The sequence below is a fragment of the Stegodyphus dumicola genome, chromosome 7 (genome assembly GCF_044657685.1).
Source record: "Stegodyphus dumicola isolate Sdum_Otavi_A_Nest chromosome 7, ASM4465768v1".
NCBI lineage: Eukaryota > Metazoa > Arthropoda > Arachnida > Araneae > Eresidae > Stegodyphus > Stegodyphus dumicola.
In genome coordinates, this window is record NC_140774.1 from 22247498 (window position 1) to 22268396 (window position 20899).

The following is a 20899-nucleotide window of genomic DNA, read 5'->3' on the forward strand; positions in this document are numbered from 1 at the left end:
AAACTAATGAGCAGTTTTTGTATATAGTGCTGGAACAGATTAAAAATTTAATAAAAATTAAACTCGAGGTTCCTTTCAGGTAACGAATATTAGCATCTTTACTGAGAAAAGCTAGTAAACAGAGTTTTGAAGTCGGAATAAATTATTTAATTATCTTAAAATGGTTCAGACCCAAAGAAAAAGATCTTTAAATCAAATATGAGATAGTAATTGAATCTTAAAATAATTAGACTGAAATTTTATGATAAACAATTAGAAGTAAAATGAAGATAGATAAAGAGATGAGTCTAGTTAGAATAAAAATATCTGTGTAGAATTAAAAGAAAAAGAGTAAAAAATACAGCAATCCAACATCCAAGTTTTAGTTATAGAGATGTCTTATATAAGCATATTATACTCTAAGTAAAGTGATAAAAAGCCTCTCGTGTCATATTTTTTTTTTTTTTTTTTTGTACAACTGGACTATTGTAATGATCTGAATGTTGAGTTTTATCAGAAGTACTTTATTAATTACGTATCTCGAGGTCTCTATCGATATTTATCCACGTATTGTCGAGCAGCGAGTACCAGATGCATGTAGATCACAGCCACTATCATACTATAAGACTATAAGAAAAACATTTACTTGAGAAGCTTAAGATTGAGTATACCAGGAAAATCAGAAATGAGCTATGAGCTTTAAATCTAAAAGTCACTCTGCACGTTTTTTGACGCATTTTCATTTTTTATTGAATCTTTTTGTTTTTGTTTTACATTTAATTTTATATAAACAAACGTTCCGCAAAGCATTCGAATTTATAAATTATAATCTTTAATCTTACTATAATCATGACCCCTATTAGTGGCCGAATGGTTAAAATCGCTGAATGCTAGGAGTTTGAACGCAGTGCCATTTCAGGCAAAGAGGCTGGCTTCGTGGTTGGTATCGAGAAAGCCCTCATCGCAGGCATCCTTTCTCTAAGCTTGATAGCCTTTGTGTGCCTTGCCATATTTAAACAACCTAGCCTATTTTGTAAACATAGAAACATATGATAAGAGAATACACTCTTTATGGAAACGAAATTTACGTGTCGAAAGTGTGCAATTAAATTCTAGACATGTTGTTTACATATATATTTATATGTAAATGTAGTATGTAAATTGTGCAATGCGTTTATTTGCTAACAATTTTTATTTTTAGTGCATTTTTATAAAAAATTTAAATACCTCTTACATAATAACAGGACCGAGACAATGATGAAGAGAAAGAAGTACTCAGCTGGAATAAATAACTCAGACGGGAATTGCACGGGAAAAAATAACATGGAAGACATTAAACCTGAAAATTAATTAATATGCATTATTCTCTGTCCTGATAAATATTTTATGTAGGTTTTTTAGTAATTCTTTTAATTAAGTTTTGTTTAATTAGGTTTTCTTATCATATGTGTGGAGTTCAATCATTTAAGGTAATGTGGATTACCTCAGATAACAGGAAGTGCGGATAAATGGACAACTGTATTATTTCATAAAAAATTATCATTACGAAAATTTATTGCACACTGTACTGTTATTACGCACGGTGTTAAAAAAAGGTCCCTGAAAAATTATCCTGGAAAAAATGTTCCAATAAACATGTTTCCAGAAAAAATTAAATGTTTCTAGAAAATGTATGGCTATTTTCTTATTTTTCCAAATCTTATAGCAAACTATTTAGTGTCATATCATAAATATCACCACAAGTTTATATAACTTTTAAAATTAATTAACATTATTTAGCTTTTACATAAGAAAGTTACCTTACATTTAATGAAATATGTTATACAAATGTACTAAATGTGAAATATTCTATAAAAGATACTTAAAGTGAATAGAATTAATCATACGATTGTGTTATGTGGATAATCACACATAAATTTAAACTAGGTCTTTGGAACATTGTGCATTATGCTTATCAATGTAGGGGTTACGTCGATTATTTTTTAACAGTTTGTCGTAAAGGCCAAATCATATTCCCAATTTGTAAAGTCGTATATCATACTCCTAGTTAATAATAATCCGTAAAATAATATTCCCAGTCCGTAAAGCTGTAGATGCTGTTTCTAGGCCGTAGATGTGAAATATATGATATTTTATTCTTTAAGGGGCTGTGTACAATTCTAAACTTCATTTTGTACAAATTTTTTTAGAATTAAGATTAATTAGATAATTAAGATTACATTTTAATTTAGAATTACTCGGTCCTGTTATTATGTAGATTTAATCGTACAGGAACAGACGTTGTGATCACGAGACATAAAGAAAGACAGTCGTGTGGGCGTTTGTTGAGCAATCGGAAGCAAAGGGGAATTAATGAAACATTTCGGAAAGCGGAACTGAAAAAAAAAAAAAAAAAAAAAACCCCACAGTACTTTTAAAAGCATTATACCAATTTCATTTACTTGTAAAGAAATTGGTATAATGCTTTTAAAAGTACTGTGTAAAGCACTTATATTTTTTCATTTCTTCGTATTTATATTATTCTCATTATTTACATAAACTAAAGTTTTATTCCTTAAGTACATTAAATCGTAAAAGGAAATTTTATAATTTTTGTGTTTAAAGACCGGACACCAAATTTTTAAAGTTGTTTTGACAGATTAAAACATATTTCGGGAAAATTTGTATATTTCTCTTATTGGTCTGAAGAAGTATTTAATAATAAAGAAATTTAAAAAAAATAAATAAATGCATAATGCACAGTTCTGAAAAGACACTGCTTAAAGTTTATATAATTAAAAAAATTATTTAATTTTGGAAAATCTTGTTCCTCAGATTTTAAATATTTTCCATTCTCAGCGACAAAGTTTGAATTTATGATGTTTTCATCATACGTATAATCGTAGAGTTTCGCCTCCTTAATCGAACTACGTAGATATGTAATTTTATCGGAAAAAGTTTAAAATTTTGGATTATTCATTATTCGTATCGTTGAACTTTGGCCAAAAAAGAAAGGAAAAATGTTAATTAAATCTATATTTTTAATATAATTCATTGATGAAATTATATATTAATTAAATAAATCTGTATGTATGAATACTTATATGCAAAAGAGGCAAAGGGCCTTTTTTCAAAAACAAACAAGGAAGGGCGATCTAAACACGTTTGAACTCTAAACTTTTCTGGGTTCTCTTTTTAAACTGCATGGTAGATGTAAAACACACAAATACTAAGAAGTTAAGAAATGCTATTTCTGTCTGTACATGGACCATCATCAGTAATGACAGAAATTTTCAGCTATCTTTTATTAACCAAATAGCCTTCAGCGGCCAGAGGGGACAGAACCCTGGAGTAAGGCTTGAACGAAACACCCGTTCTCACGGATGTTAACTAATGGTTGACTCTCCCCAATAGTATAAATAGCTGTAATTCATCCGCCCTCCCCTGAGTTCAGCCACTTAGCTTGTTTTTCAATTCAATACTCAAAACTAAGACCTTCAAGCGTTAGTTTCCCGAAAAGTTCTTAATTGCTTTCATCTTGCATACAGATTGCTACAATTCCCAGGCAAATCCTAATTCTCACTTCTCTTTCGAAACAAATATATACTACCACTATTAATAAACGAAAAAATTTCATTTTATGAATAACTGAATATGAAATGTAATCATTTATTAAAAAATGAACTTTTGTAAATACTCATAAATCAATATTCTGAAAATTTTAAGTGCGGTGAAATACAGCATTTAAGTCTCTCCCTTAACCCTTTCAGTCCCAATGGGTTAAGTCCCAGTAGATGTTTAAAGAAACCTAGAGAGAATTAAACGCATTAATTTACTACATAGTTGATGTCCCACTGGTAGCAGGCATCATTTTTAACATCCCCATTACAAAATTGTTGCGCGCATCTTCTTATAGTGACAGACTGTCAATTTCTGTTAGAGTAATTTGTGTCATTTGTGATAATTACCAAGAAGGCATTAAAAAAATCAAGTCAGTTGAAACAAATAAATTGGGATTGAAAGGGTTAAACAATTTAAGATGTTTTATAAATTTTCAGTATTTAGTTATTCAGATTTCAACCAGTAAAATCATCTTCTCCAAATGCCATTTGTTAAATGTATTTAAGTCCTCAAAAAAGGTATTTTCCCTTTCATTTAAAGATTTTAGATTTTGACAACTTGCACATCCTTGTTTTTGATATTCTGCACTATATCACACGTAAAATTATAAATTTTTGCTCATAAAAACTCACAGATTCATGAGTCTATTTGAATTAATTGTGTTTCTTATATCCAAAACATGTTTAATATGTTGAAGACGTATATTAAGAGAGTTTTATAATATATGTTTAGTGGGAAATATGCACTAATATATAACATGCATTAAAATAATTGAGTCACAGGATCAGTAAGAAACCATGGTTATTACCAAAATAAATAAGGACAATATGCAACATAATAAAGACTACAGAAATGAATGAGAACAATATTTAAAATAAATAAGGACTATATACAGCTCCTCGCACTCCCACATCATCACCATTACATAAGAATTAAACATGTTGCAACAACTAAATGAACAAAAAAGAGAGAGTCTGTGCAATCCATTACTCCAAAAAAAGCATATGTTTCGAGTATATACAAGTATTAATACATAGTATGAATCACAACCAACACACTAAAAGTTGTACTAAACTATAGCACACTAAAAAATACTATACTTCAAAGGTAAAGAATTCTTAGGACAAAGTAGACTCTGTGTCAGAAATATTAATTTTAATTTCGCTACAGATTTCTGGAGTGCATAAATTTAGATATTCTGAAAATTAAGAAACACAAAAGAAAAACATTAAAATTGTCTTAGGAAGTTTGTCACTGTAAGTTCAAGAAGTAATTACAAAATTTTCGAGTAAAATGTATATGAAAATTTAAATAAAATACTTTAAGTGCTTATAAGAAATGTCTTAATATAAAAGTTTTCTTCTACCAATGGCGGCCCTCAGCGGACTTCGGTTTTGACGACTACTAAGTGATGGTCACTTTATTACGGAGGCACTTAATTATAAGTGGGCCACATTTGCCTCCTATGAAGGACAGTTACAATCCTGCCTTCTCCGAGGTTCGAACCCGGGACCTTCGGTATCGCAGCCCAGCGACTCAAACCACTATACCGTCTAGGAAGTCTAAATATAAATGTACGAATAATGTAAGCATGCCTATTTAAAGAGACTACTCAAAATTCCATTCTTTTTAATCTTAAGTGAATGTGGTGAACTTGCGTAATGATTAAAACCAATGTTTATTGTTCTCAAATACACTGTTCGTCTTAGAGGGAGATAGTCACCAAGAAGGTTCACTGCAAGTATACATTATTTCTTTAAAAAAAAAAAAAAAAAAAAAAAAAAAAAGCTGCACGAAGATTTTTGTGATTTTCCTATAGTATAATGTGCATGTGAACCAGTTCCTGAGAATGTACTCCACAAAGGAATCCTACCCTCCTACCCCTTAAGCAGAGAGCCGTAGTGTGCTTTGGCATAATCTAATAAATATAAAACCTACTGAAATATTATACAGGTGACTTTCTTCATAACTAAAAAATCAGCATTCAAGTAACTGACTGCACGCTGTGCATGAAAATTTTAATGTCATGTTAAGAATAAAATGAAACAAAACAAGAAATAATTTTCTCTATAAGTGTATTAGATTATCAAAAATGAAGAAAATTATCTCAAAATTAACTTAGCAATTTTTTTAAAAATAAGTTTATGCAGTGACTTACCATTCTTTTTCTAATCTTTTTTAGATAATACTTTTCATGAAAAATTACCAGTAAAAACTTTATAAAAATGACTTATTAATGACCTTTGTTAGTTAACTATTAATATTACTTTGTTACTATATATATTACTTTGTTAGTTTGTTAGTTAAAATTCTATTAAGTGCTATAAGTTGCATTAATTTTCTATGCTTAAGTCTCCTTCTTACTTTTTCAGCAAAAATTTTTTAGCTAATAAAAAATATGAAAGTAAAAATTATCCTTCTTTCCATCTTGCGCTCATAAATCATTATGAGAATATCCATTTACAGTTATTAAAGCCTGAAAAAAGCATGTCTGCGATGTTATCGTCATGCGATGATTTGTATATACTTTATTTTTTACCACGATATTTTCGACGACGATGTTTTTAAACTGCGAAGTTTTTGAACCGCTTTATTTTCGACGACGATATTTTGTACGACGATGATTTAGAACTGCGATGTTTTCTCCCACGATGTTTTGTAGCACGACGTTTTCGCCTTGCGTTGTTTTCTCCGCGACGTTTTCGTCCGCGATGTATTTGCCGCGATGTTATCGGCGGACACCGTGGTGAAAATCGTTCCCAACGTCTGTGAACCACAGAAGGACTCACAAATTAGCCATCTGCTTGCTTCTACCAGACTTTGTCCTGTCTTTAGTCTCCCAATAGCTCTCCATCGCAGTTCTTCGGGCAAATGATGCCTAGAGATCATTGTTATGAATTGGCTGTCCCAGATATCTTATCTCAGTATCACAGCGAAATTTATAGGCTTTTTTCAAACATGCAATTCTACGCTTATCGCAGATGATGCATTCCGATTGCAGCACCACTAATTTGCTCATTGCAATTTTACTCAACAACTCTTATTTGACAATATATGAAAATTTTATTCGGCTTGGTTTATTTTTGGAAGAGTTTTCTCTATTTTTGTGATTTTTCCTTAATTTTTGGAAACCAGTGCATTACTAGCATCTGAATGCTATTCTTTTTACATTTCAGATTTTAATGAAGATGTTTATCGAGATTTTGCTTCCTTAATCACTACCAGCAGTGATGTTGAAAGTGCCGATGTACCTTCGGCAATTCAGGTAGATAAATGAAAAGATTCGCAATTAATTTTATATTGCAAGATTTACTGAAATTTTCCTATAACATAATTTTTTTTAAATTATCAAAATTCAAAAACAGTTTTTATATGTTTTTACAGAGTTTGGCCTTTCATATTTCTAAAGCTATAAGTGCAGATGAATTCAAGAAAATGAATGTTGAAGTAATAATATTGCTTTTTAAATTTCTAAATAACTATTATTCTAAATAACTGTTATGAAATGTTCAATTTTATACATATTTAAGAAATACCAGTATAGATTTTTAAACACATAGCTTATACATTTTCTAGATGGCATGAAACCGTGCAAATAATTTATTCTCTTTGCTAATATGCTCGGTTGCCCAAAAATTCTGAATTATATGTCTGATTTAATTTGGGGTAATTTACCCATGCTAAATTACCCAAAATTAAATCAAACATATGATACGGTTTTCTACAATTAGTAACTCTTTAATTTAAAGAGAAAATGATGATAAACTACATAATTTCACGTATCCACTTTTAGGATAAAATTCATCTTTTTATAAATGATTAAACTACTGAATTGGCACTTGTGACACATCAAATTAAAATTTATCCGTCGAAATTTCTTGCCACACATGGGAGGTGTTTTATATCAGATCCTTTTGTCACGCGACACACATAAGTCTGTCTTCTAGCTCAGTTCATGCATGCTGAAATACACCCAGTATGACTGATGCGACAACGTGAATATTAAAAAGTCTGAGTTCTTATAGTCGAGGGCCAATAGTGGCTCAAAACCAGTAGTTTGAATATAAGACCGCAAAGGGAAAATTTAGGTATTTCTAAATACCAAAAGTATATATGTTACAGTGAAAGACCGAAATCTGGAGAATGTCGACTTTCACCGGTGAATGTCAACATTCACATAGTCTCTTGCTGTATGTCCGAAATATTTTCCAAATACTCTTATTTCTGACTTACATCGGTCAATGTCGACATTCACCATGTACTAATGGTGAATGTTGAACATATAACAATATTATATTTTCTTCTCCGTAATTCAGTCGCGAATAAACTCACTTGAGACTTGAAATAAGAACTTAAGAACATGAGAACCTAAAACACATAATACTTTCAAAATGAGAAAGGAAAATAATAGAAGTTAAAAACTTACTTAATTATACAGTACGTTCTAAATGAGAAAATAAAATAACAGTAATAAAAAACTTACTAAATTATGTGATTCAAATCTTATTTATTTCAACAACTTAAACTATTATGGCACTTTATGACTTACACCAGAGCATATCTGTGATTGGTGAATGTTAACATTCTCCGGTGAAAGTCGACATTCTCCAATTTCGGTCTTTCACGGTAACATATACATATATACCTACTCCCCTTATCCGGCTTTTATTTTTGCAGTCATTAGTCGTAGTCATATACTTCCAATAACAGAAGTGTTTTAAATGATGAAAATATTCTTGTTCTGGCATTGTCAAATACAATAAAATAATAATCAATTTGGACAAATAGTGAAATCTAACGTTTAATGCTGTCTCCCAGTTTCCATATTTATATTTTGGAAAGTTTTATACTCGTTATGAAAAAATAAAAGTACAAGGAGTTTTCGTACAACAACAGTTGAAGGGGATATTTAATTTCAGAATTTGCATTTTTTCATGTGATTTTTCATCTTGCCTGAAGGAATCGTTTAATTCAGTTACAATAATTCGAGAAGACCAGTTTAAATGAAGTTCTGCAAAAATGTGTATAATTTAATAAGAATACAGGACAGTCATGTCGAGTCCACATCAGATTTTTTAATCAGTGCCATTTCAAAAGGGAAGCTTTAGTGACTTCTGTGGTTTTTATGCCAGTTTAAGGTTTACATGAATTTAAGAAATGCCAATATAGGCTTCTAATTACATAATTTATCCGTTTCTTAGTTGATGCTTTCCTATTTGTGTAATAGGAATAGTTACATTGTTACCATAAGTCAGAAGTTTCTAAACTATGTTTTGAAAAAAACCAGGGGGCCGAATAAATAAGTTTGAATATAAAAAATTGTACTTAAATAGCTTTTAGTTTACTTTTGAAGTATGATAGTTAGTATACCGATGTATTCATTCGATCTGACTGGTATATTCACAACGTGAAACGCTGAATTATCTGCTTATTGTGAAATATATTAAATTCCTGATGATTAATTTTTATGATTCGATGATCATTATGCCCCTGAACTTATTTATATTGCTACTGTTTCGGACTCATTAAAAACTTTCCTAATATAATTATTCGAATTCAATGAATTTAGCGAGAGTATATGATAAAGACCCCATCGTAAAATGATAACCTAACAAACGACATACATGACCGCACTATTTAAGAAAAAACATGAACTATCAGTGTTTGAAAGTATAAATAGCAGAAGGAAGGTAACAGAACTAAAATTTCCAATTAATAAACAATTATTTGTGTTTTTTAAATAGTAAGCAATTAAAAGTGCAATAATTATGAATTGCTGTATTTACTAGTAATGCTGATGTTTCTTAACACCATTTCTTTCGATCAAAATGTTAATGTATTTACTTTGTTTTATTTTCTACGTTTTAGAATAGTGGTAGATTACAATGATTATTTCATAATCAATAACCTTCCTTTTGTTACTAAATAATAGTTTAAATAATATAGTATACGATAAGCTAAGTACGTTAAAGTAAGCTCTTCGTTAAATAGCACACGATGAAACTTTTTGTTTTACTACGAATTTCTTTTTTATCATATGCACATAAAATGTAAGCGAAGAAAATAGAATATACTTAAATTTAATAAAGAATAAACCTAATTTCAAGCACTCATTTATTGAAATAATCTAATAGACGTACATAACAGCATTATTTAAAAAAAAAAAAAAAACGCGAATTACACAGTATTTTGAAGAAAGCTATCAAACGACAAGTAATAAAACTGCAATTTGCAATCAATAAAAAAATATTTAGTGTTTTTTAATATTACACACTTAAATATCGCATAGTTATAGATTACAATATTTCAAAGTAATTCTAATGTTTCCTTAACACTATTTTTTCGATCATATGCGGAAAGTCTGAGAACCAACCTGTTCGTTTAATGTGAGTGATATACGATATAGCACTTAGGACGTTATAACCGAATTCCGTGTGTCCAAATATTGCACCGCTGAATCACTGAAGATTGCAGAACACCTCCATGTAAGTTTAATCACCAGAAACATAAAACACCAAAACAGAACACTATTTCACTATAGGACGTAGCACATTGCATTGTAGAGCAGATATTCACAAACAAAATAAGCAGAAATTCGGCATTACCACCATGATTTCTCCTCAATTCAAAATAAACTGCCATCATTATGTTCTTTTCCATCACTCTCTTGTTGTATTGAAGCTCTCCAGTATTTAATTCCGACGGTGAATTACAAAACCGTGAAGAAAATATTTCTGAAAATAAAATGGAGGTTGATATTATTGCCCTGCTAACTGACTTGTCCGAATTTGGCAGCTAGCCAAAGGCGCAAGCCTCGACTAATTAAATTTAATAATTCAAGTATTTATATTAAATTTATATTTCATTAAATGAATCTACCTTAGATTAATATATTTAGATGAAATAAAGTAACGAGACATTGCAAAATAAATCTTATGTGGACTTCAGATTCTTGAAAGGACAGATTTAGTCTCTTTTCATTCTAAAAGTAACGCTGATGAACTATGAAAAAGATGCTAATACGACCAGGTCTAGAAGCGGTCATATCATGACGTTTCAGCGATGTCGACAAATTGCCAAGATGCAACGGCAAATATTTTGCGTCTTCGCAACGTTGTAAAGACGTCGCAAAAGTTACACGACCACTTTGCAACCTCTCGGACCAGTTTGCAACGTCGTTACGACGTTGCCTCGCTACTTAAGTCGGCTCAATGAGCTCAGTTTTGTTTATTATGTTTTAGCAAATTGTGCATTTTTTAGCTTTAAATCGTTTTAACTGTATTTATGTTTTATATTTTTTAATTTTTAATAAAGACATTTTGAGTTTTTATGTATTTTTACCTCATCGCGAAGTGAGAACTGAATGAAAAGAATGAGAAATATATCTCTAATGAAATTCGAGGAAATAAGTTTAAGTGAAATGCAGGAAAAAATGATTATAATTTAATATTCTGTACAAGGAAATCATGTGGTGTACATATCATATTGTTTTCTTTCCAAAAACTACTGGGATTTATTTTCCTAAATATCGGAAAGGAGATTAAAAAATAATGCACAAATTTCTTTTATAAGAACTTTTCCCCTTTCTATACAGTGGTGCAAGCAATAAAATTATGGGTTTTATTTCATTCATTAAACGAAGATATATGTGAAAGATCGTTTCAGCATGAAATTTCGAAAAATCTAAATCGAATTTTCAAACTGCATAGCATTGTCTTCCACAAACACTGTGTATGCAAATTATATATTCAGTATCTTAGCTGGAGTAGTTTAACAATCCATGATAAAATGCTGACTGTAGCAACAATCATCATGAGTGAACTAAAGAGTTTATAAGTAAATATGATATGATTAGACTTCTAAAATTTAAAATGATGATGATGTTATATTTTCATTAACAAATAATAACAGTTTTTCGTTCACAGGAAGCTCTAAACTGGCTGCAAGGAACATCGTCTACTGCAGGAATAAAATTTCGAGAATTTTTAGAAAAACATGGACATAGATGTTTGAAAGAAGTATGTTAATTGTGATATTTCAGTAGTAATTTTAAAACTGCAAAATAAAATTGCGCAAGATATTTTGTTACCTTCAATGTGTTATCACTATTTTATATTTACTTATTACACGCTTGTTTGGAAGGTATTCTAACCAAACTTAAAAGCAAAATGTGCATTTTAAATCATAAAATTAAGTTCCTTTATAAAAGCTGCGCTAAGTACCTATGTTTAAGATCTACTTTTAATCTTAATAGTTTCCCAGTTTATCGGTTTACTAGTTAGCGGACAAATTCTTAATCAATTTACCACAGAAGACAATATTATTGATAATGCAGTGGGGGAAAAAATGATACAGTGGTTAAATTTTCATTTTCTTATCAGATCTGCCTTCTGATTTGTCATCCATTACTTATCCACATAATACTTTCACTGTTGACACTTTTCGAAGCAAAGAATTTTGAAATCTCTTTAAATACCATCTGTCTAGAGGTTCTGTCATAAAACTGTACATTTTAGAGCGCTCTCTCTTTTCACTCTGGCTAAGGAGGGTATTGTAATACTTCATTGGCGATATGAAGCAACTCCAATGATGGAACACAGAAAAAACTTTATTTAGCACTCAAAATGGCGACATACAAACAAAAAAAGAAAACATATTCTAACATTTAAAAATAAATTACATTCTTCGCGCGAGAGTCGCACGAGGCACTCGAGTCTGCATTTCAATATTGCCAGTAATCTGTACATTATTTATTATTCAACTATTTCAAATGCACGAGAGATTAATAACGATATTAAAGCTGTTACAACCTCTCCCCAACGGAGAGACTTTTTCCGAAGGGAAAAGTTCTGTAAAATTTGACAGTTTAATAAGCTCGGTTTGCTCATTTGCTTAAAGAGAAAAGGTAACTTCTCTGATAAATTTCCAAACTTCAGGCCAAAATTTTTAAGTTTTAAACAAATATTTTTACACCACATTTAAATAGGAAGAACAAAAATGGAGAACGTTTAAATACATCACTTGAGTATACATTAAATAAATAAATAAATAAATCCTGAACGGGGTTACATATACTAAGAGTTATTACATTACTTAATTCTACTCAGAACATCTACCTTCTTGTGCAAAGATCCTTTGCGATGAATGACTTTAAAATTATAAGGTTGTAATGAAAGTGCCCAGCGCATCAATCTAGAGTTACATTTGGCGTTGGATTCTAGCCAGACCAAAGGATTATGATCAGTTTGAATCAAGAATTCTTGCTGACCATCCAGATAAAAATGCAGTTTCGTGATAGCGTAGATGATAGCAGCGCACTCCTTTTCAGTAGTACAATAATTCTTTTCAAACTTAGTAAATTTTTTGCTTATATACAAGATAGGATGTTCCCGTTGTTCATCATCTAATTGGCATAGTACTATACCCATGCCATTGTCTGAGGCATCGGTTTGTATAATAAACCTTTTATCAAAGTCGGGAGCATACAGAATTGGTTTCTTGCATAGCAACTCTTTTAAATTTTTAAAAGCTTTGTCACATATTTCAGACCATTGTATATTTCCTTTTTTTGTTACCCCCTTCAAAGCGTCCGTGAGGGGTGAAGCAATTTCCGAAAATCTCGGTATGTACTGGCGATAATACCCTACCAGTCCTAAGAAAGCACGTACTTCTGTTTTGGTTTTAGGTGTAGGATACTCCTTTACAGCCAGGATCTTTACTTCATCCGGGGTTCGTTGTCCTTGTCCCACAACATGGCCTAGGTATCTCACTTGATCTTGTGCAAATTTATATTTTGATGGTTTTAGTCGTAAATTTGCTTTCTGTATTCTCTCTAGAACAGAAGTTAAGTTTTTAAGGTGCTCTTCCCAGTTTTCTGAGTAAATGGCAATGTCATCCAGGTATAGTACAGCGAAACCTTCGCATCCAGCCAGGACTTTAGTCATAACTTTGCTAAAAAAATATGGGGCATTTTTTAATCCAAAGGGTAAACGTAGAGGCCTGAAACTTCCAAAACTAGTTACAAATGTTGCATATCTTTGGGCTCTTTCTGTTAACGGAATTTGCCAGTAGCCTCTAGATAAATCTAATAGGGTAATATATTTTGCTTTTGCTACAGTTTCGATACGTTCTTCAATATTAGGCAAAGGATAGTATTCAGTTTTAGTAACAGCATTGAGTTTACGATAATCAATACAAGGCCGAGGATCCTTTGATGAAAATTCTATCAAAATAATTTTAAGATCGAGCATTTTCTGTATTTCCCTTTTGAGAATTTCAGTCTGTCGGGGTGACAGTCTGTATGGCTTTATTTGTATTGGTTCGTTATTTAATAGCTCAATATCGTGACAAACTTTGTTAGTCCAGGATTATTTGAAAAACAACCAGAATATTTCCATAAAATCTTTCGTAAATCTTCTATTTGCTCGGATTTCAACCTTTTCTCGAGTTCATTCTCCTCTATGATGTCCGAAATATTTAATATACTTGGATTGGAAGGTAAACGAGGAATGTCCATTTCTAAGTCTCCTTCCACTTCAGTTATCATATTAATCATTTCAGGTCTTTTGTAATATGGTTTAAGCATGTTAATGTGATTTACTTGATTTGGCTCATTTTGTTCCTCGAAACTTACAATATAATTGGTTTCTGAAATTTTCTGCTCTATTTTTCCAGGTCCTTTCCACTGTACTTCTAGTCTATTTTGACGATTCGTTGATAAAACAAGAACTAAATCTCCTCTAGCAAATTCTCTTTTCACTGCGTTTCGATCGTACCATGTTTTCCTCCGCTGTTGAGCTTCTTTCATGTTTTCCACGGCAAGTTCTTGGCATTTCTTCATTCGATTAATAAGTTCGAAAACGTAACTGACAACATTATTGCTTTCTTCAATCGGTTCTAGCCACTGCTCATAAAGTAAAGTGACTGGCGTTCGTAGGTTTTTGCCATGAACTAATTCTGCTCGTGTAAAACCAGTGCTTTCGTGTGTGACTGTTCTGAGAGCAAAAAGAACTGATGGTAGATAATTCTCCCAATCCGAAGTCGCTCCTATACATACGACTCTTAACACCCTTTTTAGCGTTCTATGGAATCGCTCAACGGGATTACTCTGAGGATGATACACAGAGCTTCTTACATGTTTAATGCCGAAACGCTCCAAAAATTCCTCTGTCAAAGCACTGACAAAAAGAGGTCCCCTAATTTGTTTGGATCATTTTTGGGAAACACATACGACTGAAAATCTGTAAGAAAGCATCAATCACAGATGGCGAAGAAATGTCTGTCACCGCAACAGCATCTGGATATTTGGACGACATACACAGACATATAATAATATATTTTTTCCCAGTCTTTGAAATAGGTAGCGGACCAACGGCATCGACATTTATTTTAGTGAATATTTCGGAAATTACTGGTACTAATGTCATTGGAGCCTTCTTTTTGTCATTTCCTTTTCCAGCGCGCTGACAAGCATCGCAGGTTCTTACAAAATCTTCAGTTTCTTTGTAACACCTCGTCCAATAAAAATATCTAAGTCTGTCTTTGGTCTTTATCTCAAGTCTATCTTTGCTCTTTTTGACACCCAAATGACCAGAAGTTCCTTCGTGGCACATCTTTATAATTGACAACTTGAGTTTTTCAGGTATAACGACAAGCTGTCTTTCAAAGCCCATTTTATCAGTCGTTTTTTTAACTAAAAGCTCTTTTCTTGTCAGACTATAGTTTTCATTTTTGCATGTACCCTCTTTAACTTCTTGGATGATTTTAGACAGTTCCTTATCAGTAAGCTGAAGTCGTGCAACTTCTTCTGAGTCAATTTTTACCAGTTTCATGAGAGCTTCATCTTCCGTATTTAGTTCCGGTAAATTATCTTCTTCTTCAAAAACATCTCTGGATGCTTTATTTTCTTCCTTCATCGATTCCAAGAGTTTCTCTTCGACTATTTCTCTTTTCCTTTGAGCTCTAGTAGAGACAGAATTAACCTGGTGAGGACAACTATCAGGCTCCTTTCCTTGTTTATTCAACAGTGCAAAAGTTCGATTGCCTAATAAATACCTTCCTTTGTCGAGTTCATTTCTAATAATGGCAGCCTTAGTTATTACTCGCCCAAGATCGCAGTTTAGTTCGATCTCAGCCAATGGTAAACAGGTTGGATTCAAGTCTAATGGCTGTTGCACCCACACATTTTCACCTGTCAGCATTTCCGGCGTGATGTATTTGCGACAAACTATATCAATACTAGCACCTAAATCCCTTAATATAGGAATTTTATGATCATTTACGTAACCCATACTAGTATAAGGTAATAGAAATTTATCCTCTGGTTTTGTACTAATTCTGTTAAGATTAGCAGGAGATTCAGTACTATTCTTAAGTTTTGGACATTGGGGTCTTAAATGTTGATAGGACCCACAGTGATAGCATTGTGGCGTCTTTCGTTTTTCATATTTATCATCTGAACGTGGACTTCTAGGTCTATGAAACAAGCTTTGCGTATTAAATCCTTAAGACAATTATCTGAACTCAATTTACCTTGAGTTAGTGCATTGTATCTTTCTTTCTGCCGATCCACTACAGGCCTCTTTTGAAAGTTTCCGCAAACCTTTTCATAGGCATCAAGTTTTTCAGCTAATTTTTTCGATGAAATCATCTCTACCCACTCATCAAGAAAATGATCTCGAATTTCAGGAGGAACTCGACGTTTAAGTTGGTCAAGCACCATCAAATCTAGCAACTGATCAAAAGTCTTAACTCCTAGACCAGTCACCCATTCCTAGCAATAATTTTCTATTTCATAATTGAAATCCACCCATGTGGATTCGGTACTCTTTTGATGTTTCATAAATTTCTGCCTAAACTTTTCTGAGCTTAGTTTAAACCGTCTTAACAATAAATTTTTCACGTGTTCATAGTCTTTAGCTTTATCGGAGGGTTATCTAGCTATTAACTGGGTTACTTCGTAAGGAAGTAGTCCTAGTAAATGAGATACAAATTCTTCTTTATCAATTTTAGCCCATTCTGCTTGCCTTTCAAACAATAGCAAATATAGACTGATATCTCCTTTCTTGTCATCGAATTTCTGCATAAGGTGACGCAGTTCCGTTTTCGGCCGGATCTGTCCGGTATTTTGAGACTTTGTCTCTGCTTCAAGTCTTAATCTCTCTAATTCATACTGTTCGTTCCTTCTCCGCTCTTCTGCTTCTTCCTGTCTCCTACGTTCTTCTCTTTCCTCCCTCTCTTTCCGTTCTTCTCTTTCCCTTTCCTCTTTCCGTTCTTCTATTTCCTCTCTCTCTTTTTCTCATTTCTCCCTCTCTTTCCGTTCTTCTATTATTGTGTCTAAGACTCCTTTGACGAATACTTCATCATAATCACTACTTTCAACAATTTTCTGTTTTAAATCGACTATTTTCATATCTGCAGTCACATGAACTCCCAGTTCAGCCGCGAGATTTTGCAAATCTACCTTACGAGCTCTTCCCAAGTAGGACATTTTTTTATGTTTAAAATTAACGAACACTGTGTTCTTTATATTTCCTCAAAATAGCTCAATTCAATTACTTTAGTTAATTAATGCAGTCAGGAATCACGAAATTAAATGCACTTTGTTAAGTACGTATACCTCAAAAATGAAATATTTAAATTATATGAATTTCATTCTCTGTACCACATTAATTGTGATTAAAATAAGAATAATAACATAGAGCAATATATATATCTACCGTCTGGACAACTAAAATGAATATTAAATATAATATCAAATATGGTAATAAAATAAGACAATTTATTATTAACAGGAAGTAATAATCTGGTATCACTAATATTGCGTTCAGCGATGAACTAATAACATAAAGCAATTCTATATAAACATTAAGTAATAATCTGGTATCACTAATATTATGTTCAGTGATGAACTAATAAAATAAAAATACGCACGATTATTCGATCTCGGTCAGTGCCTCCAAAATAATTAAGACTGTGTTCCATCATTGGAGTTGCTTCATATTGCCAAAGAAGTATCACAGTATACGTGAGAATGGATGTTTTATTCCTTATGTTCCAAACTATAAAAGAAAAGCTTTAACACGAATTAGAATAGAAATTATTGAAGAATGGAATGAATACTGGGAGCCGACCAAGAAAAATAAAAGTTATTTTTATCTTATAACAGTTCGTAAAAATGTGAAAATATAAAATGATACTGATTTCAATAAAATTACTGGTCATGGACAGTTGTCGGCTTATTTAATAAGCTTCAACGTTATAATCTATCTAAAAAGTGTAATATTGTTGCAGAAAGCAGGCATTACCCTGAGTCATGTCCTTTAACTCTGAGCGCAATAAGGGTCCTGATTCTATTGAAAAGACAGTTTAAGATCTTACAAAAAAGCTGCTGCTTTTTCACAAGAAATGGTGAAAATAATTATTAATAATAGAGATACAATACGATCGAGGTCTGTTTGACTGAGAAAAATTTTGTTTTATCGATTCAGTCAAACACCAGTTATTTTCAGTACACATTACTTACAGATTTGTGTGCATGTGTTGAGATCAAACTGATAAAGGGATCTATTATCCCTTTAGATCTATTTTATAAATTATTTTTGTTTATTTTATTTTTAGTCTTATTTATCATTCCTCTTTTACACCCTAATTTTCCTGATTTTAAAAATTCTTAGTTTGATTAAATTTGAGAGTGTTTATATCGCTACAAAATATCTGTAAGATGCATGGGGATCATGTGTTGATGATCTTTTGTTGCTGCATGGACTGATACCATAGGACCAGAGGCGTAGCTAGGGCTTCCACCGCCGGAGACAACTAAGATTTTGCTCCCCTTTCTGTGTACCAAGAACGGAAGACATTTCATTCTGAAATTTCATCACATCAGTGTGGCGCCCCTTGGATGCTGCGCGCGGGAACACATGTCCCCCCTCGCCCCACTCTAGCTACGCCACTGCATACCACTGTATCACTAAACATTGGTTTGATTAGGTGAATGGAGCGTCTTGCCCTTAAATCTCTCTTTTACAGAACTACTTAACATGAGCAAAGGCTTTTGCAAAAGTGCCAGAGAATACTTAAAGAAGTTTTTCTTAGAGCTGAGCTTTTCTCACATATCATTGCATTTCTATGTAGGCATCATAAAATTATGTTAAAAAGCATGTTAAAGCATCACAGAAGCAGATTTTTTATGCCGCATTATTGCAAATTATGCACAATTGTTTATTGAAACCCATCAACAGAAAGCAAAACCGATCCGTTTACTAACTTGAACTGATAGTTGAAACTTCGATAAAACGTGGGTGGAAACTTTATGAACTTGGTTTTCTATGTCTACTTTCGACACTTAACACTATAATATGACAGTTTGCTTCGGTAATACGAAATAAAGTGTTATACACTAAAATCCCAGTAGCAAATAACATTAAGCTACTTCAGCCTTTACGACACTATTTTGTGAAAAAAAGACTAGACAGAACTGAATCATTTAAATTACGGGAGAGAAGAAAAATCCACAAAACCTTTCATACAACCATACCATTGGCAAATACTGCGACAAATGAGCGCCGCTTGAAACAAATAGATTTACCTTCAAAAATATAGTTAAGCTTTGTACAGCCATTAGGTTCATTTAATTTCTATCCGGCCCGCGGATAGAAATTAAAAGAAATATATATTTATATATTATATATCCATCTCCTTTTCTTCTTCGTTTAAATATTTTTTTCCCTTCCTTTTTTTTCAAAGGACAGATGATCTTTTTACTTTCTATATTTTTGTTCTACAAAACATAAATCGACGGAAATAGCAAGCACAGACAGCTTTCAATTGGTAAGTGTTAAAAGCGGGAAGATCTTTGTTGAAGTTCTTTGTTATTTATAGCTTTAGATTGGCGCCAACAAGCGTTATCGCTTTCTCGGGGAGCAGACATGTGGGAATCTAATGTAGGTGAATTAGACTTCACATGTGGCAGACCACGCATTTTTAAGCTCCAGCCAGCGGCTTTTTCTTTTGGCACGAGTTCTAATATTATTGACTGCATATGGAAAGATTGCGGGCATTAGCATCATTGTGAATAGTGGTGAATTTAATTAAAAGTATAGCGTAGCTAGTGCTTGTTTGGGTTATTCGTAAAATATTTCAACCCCAAAATGGCTACTAAAAAACGTAAAGTTGATTCAGAGTTTCGATTGCGAAGCAATGTCCGAATATAAAAGAAAACAAAATGCAGAAAGTCTTTGTAAAAACGTATCAGGCAGACAAAATTTTTTCAAGAAGATAAACAGTATCCAGATCTCAAGATTTCAGTGCCATTCAAACAGAATTGGATATTTTTACCATGCTTTTCAAAGTAAATTGTGAAGCAGTGTGTTCAGATTTGCAGCTTGAATTAATTGAGTTGCACTCTAACAATCATCTCAAGTAGTTGTTTCTAAACATGCCAAAGTTAGAGTTTTACAAATCATTACCGAAAGTAAGTTTCCCAAATTTAATATCTCACGCCCAGAAAATCAGTGCTATGTTTGCTTCATCTTATATATGTTATCTACAGCCTACCACTATGTGTAAGGATTTTCGTGGATTTCCTTAAGGTATATAAATGAGAGCCCATTTTCCTTAGAAAATTCTCCATGAAATCATGCCTAGCCAACCCGTGTATGCTTTGCCATGTTCAATTAAATAAGCATACAAAATCAAAACTAGGATACTTTCCATAAACAATTAGTGCTGTTCAACTGGAATTGGATCGGATTATTTGTTTATAGCAGTGATTTTCAGCCTCGTGACTTAACATGTATGTAATGCTCAGGGAGAAAAGGAAATTCCTAGAGGAAAATAATGTAATAATGAAATGTTAATAAACAAATAAATACAATCATTAAATTTATTTGATAATTATAATTTAATTTGCATTTATAAGGAGATGCATGTTATTTATAATCCCCAAAAGTGCATACTAATAATATTAAACTGTTTAATAAATACATAAGGGAGCACTTCAAAACTTTTCGCATCCTATATAATTTGTCTCCATTCTAGTAGCATGTACATCCTTGCACACATTACGGACTTACAGTGAAGAATAGATAATTCTGTAGCTCCATTCAAAGTTTTTATTCCTGATATACTGATACTGAATGGGACCTAAAAATACTTTTCTTTTACAATATATCTCCTCTTATAATCCCTAGCGCACCTGTTTATTTTTCCCTTCGCAATTAACGTCAAAGTCCGCCCTCTTGACCGCATTCGGGACGCCACCAACCTTACACATGCATCGGTTAATTTAATAGCATCTTAAATAATATTTACTGTACTG

The 20899-nt window shown here is 32.2% G+C and overlaps 1 protein-coding gene across 1 annotated transcript in view; it reads left to right on the forward strand.

Annotated features, from left to right (window-relative positions):
• The window catches only part of LOC118204274 (uncharacterized), a 280535-nt gene that overhangs the window by 207326 nt on the left and 52310 nt on the right, over positions 1-20899 (forward strand). Inside the window, exons 25-27 of the mRNA XM_085821358.1 lie at positions 6756-6844; positions 6964-7026; positions 11505-11597. Of these exons, the coding sequence (XP_085677484.1) occupies positions 6756-6844; positions 6964-7026; positions 11505-11597 (245 nt within the window). The remainder of the gene's footprint in view (positions 1-6755; positions 6845-6963; positions 7027-11504; positions 11598-20899) is intronic.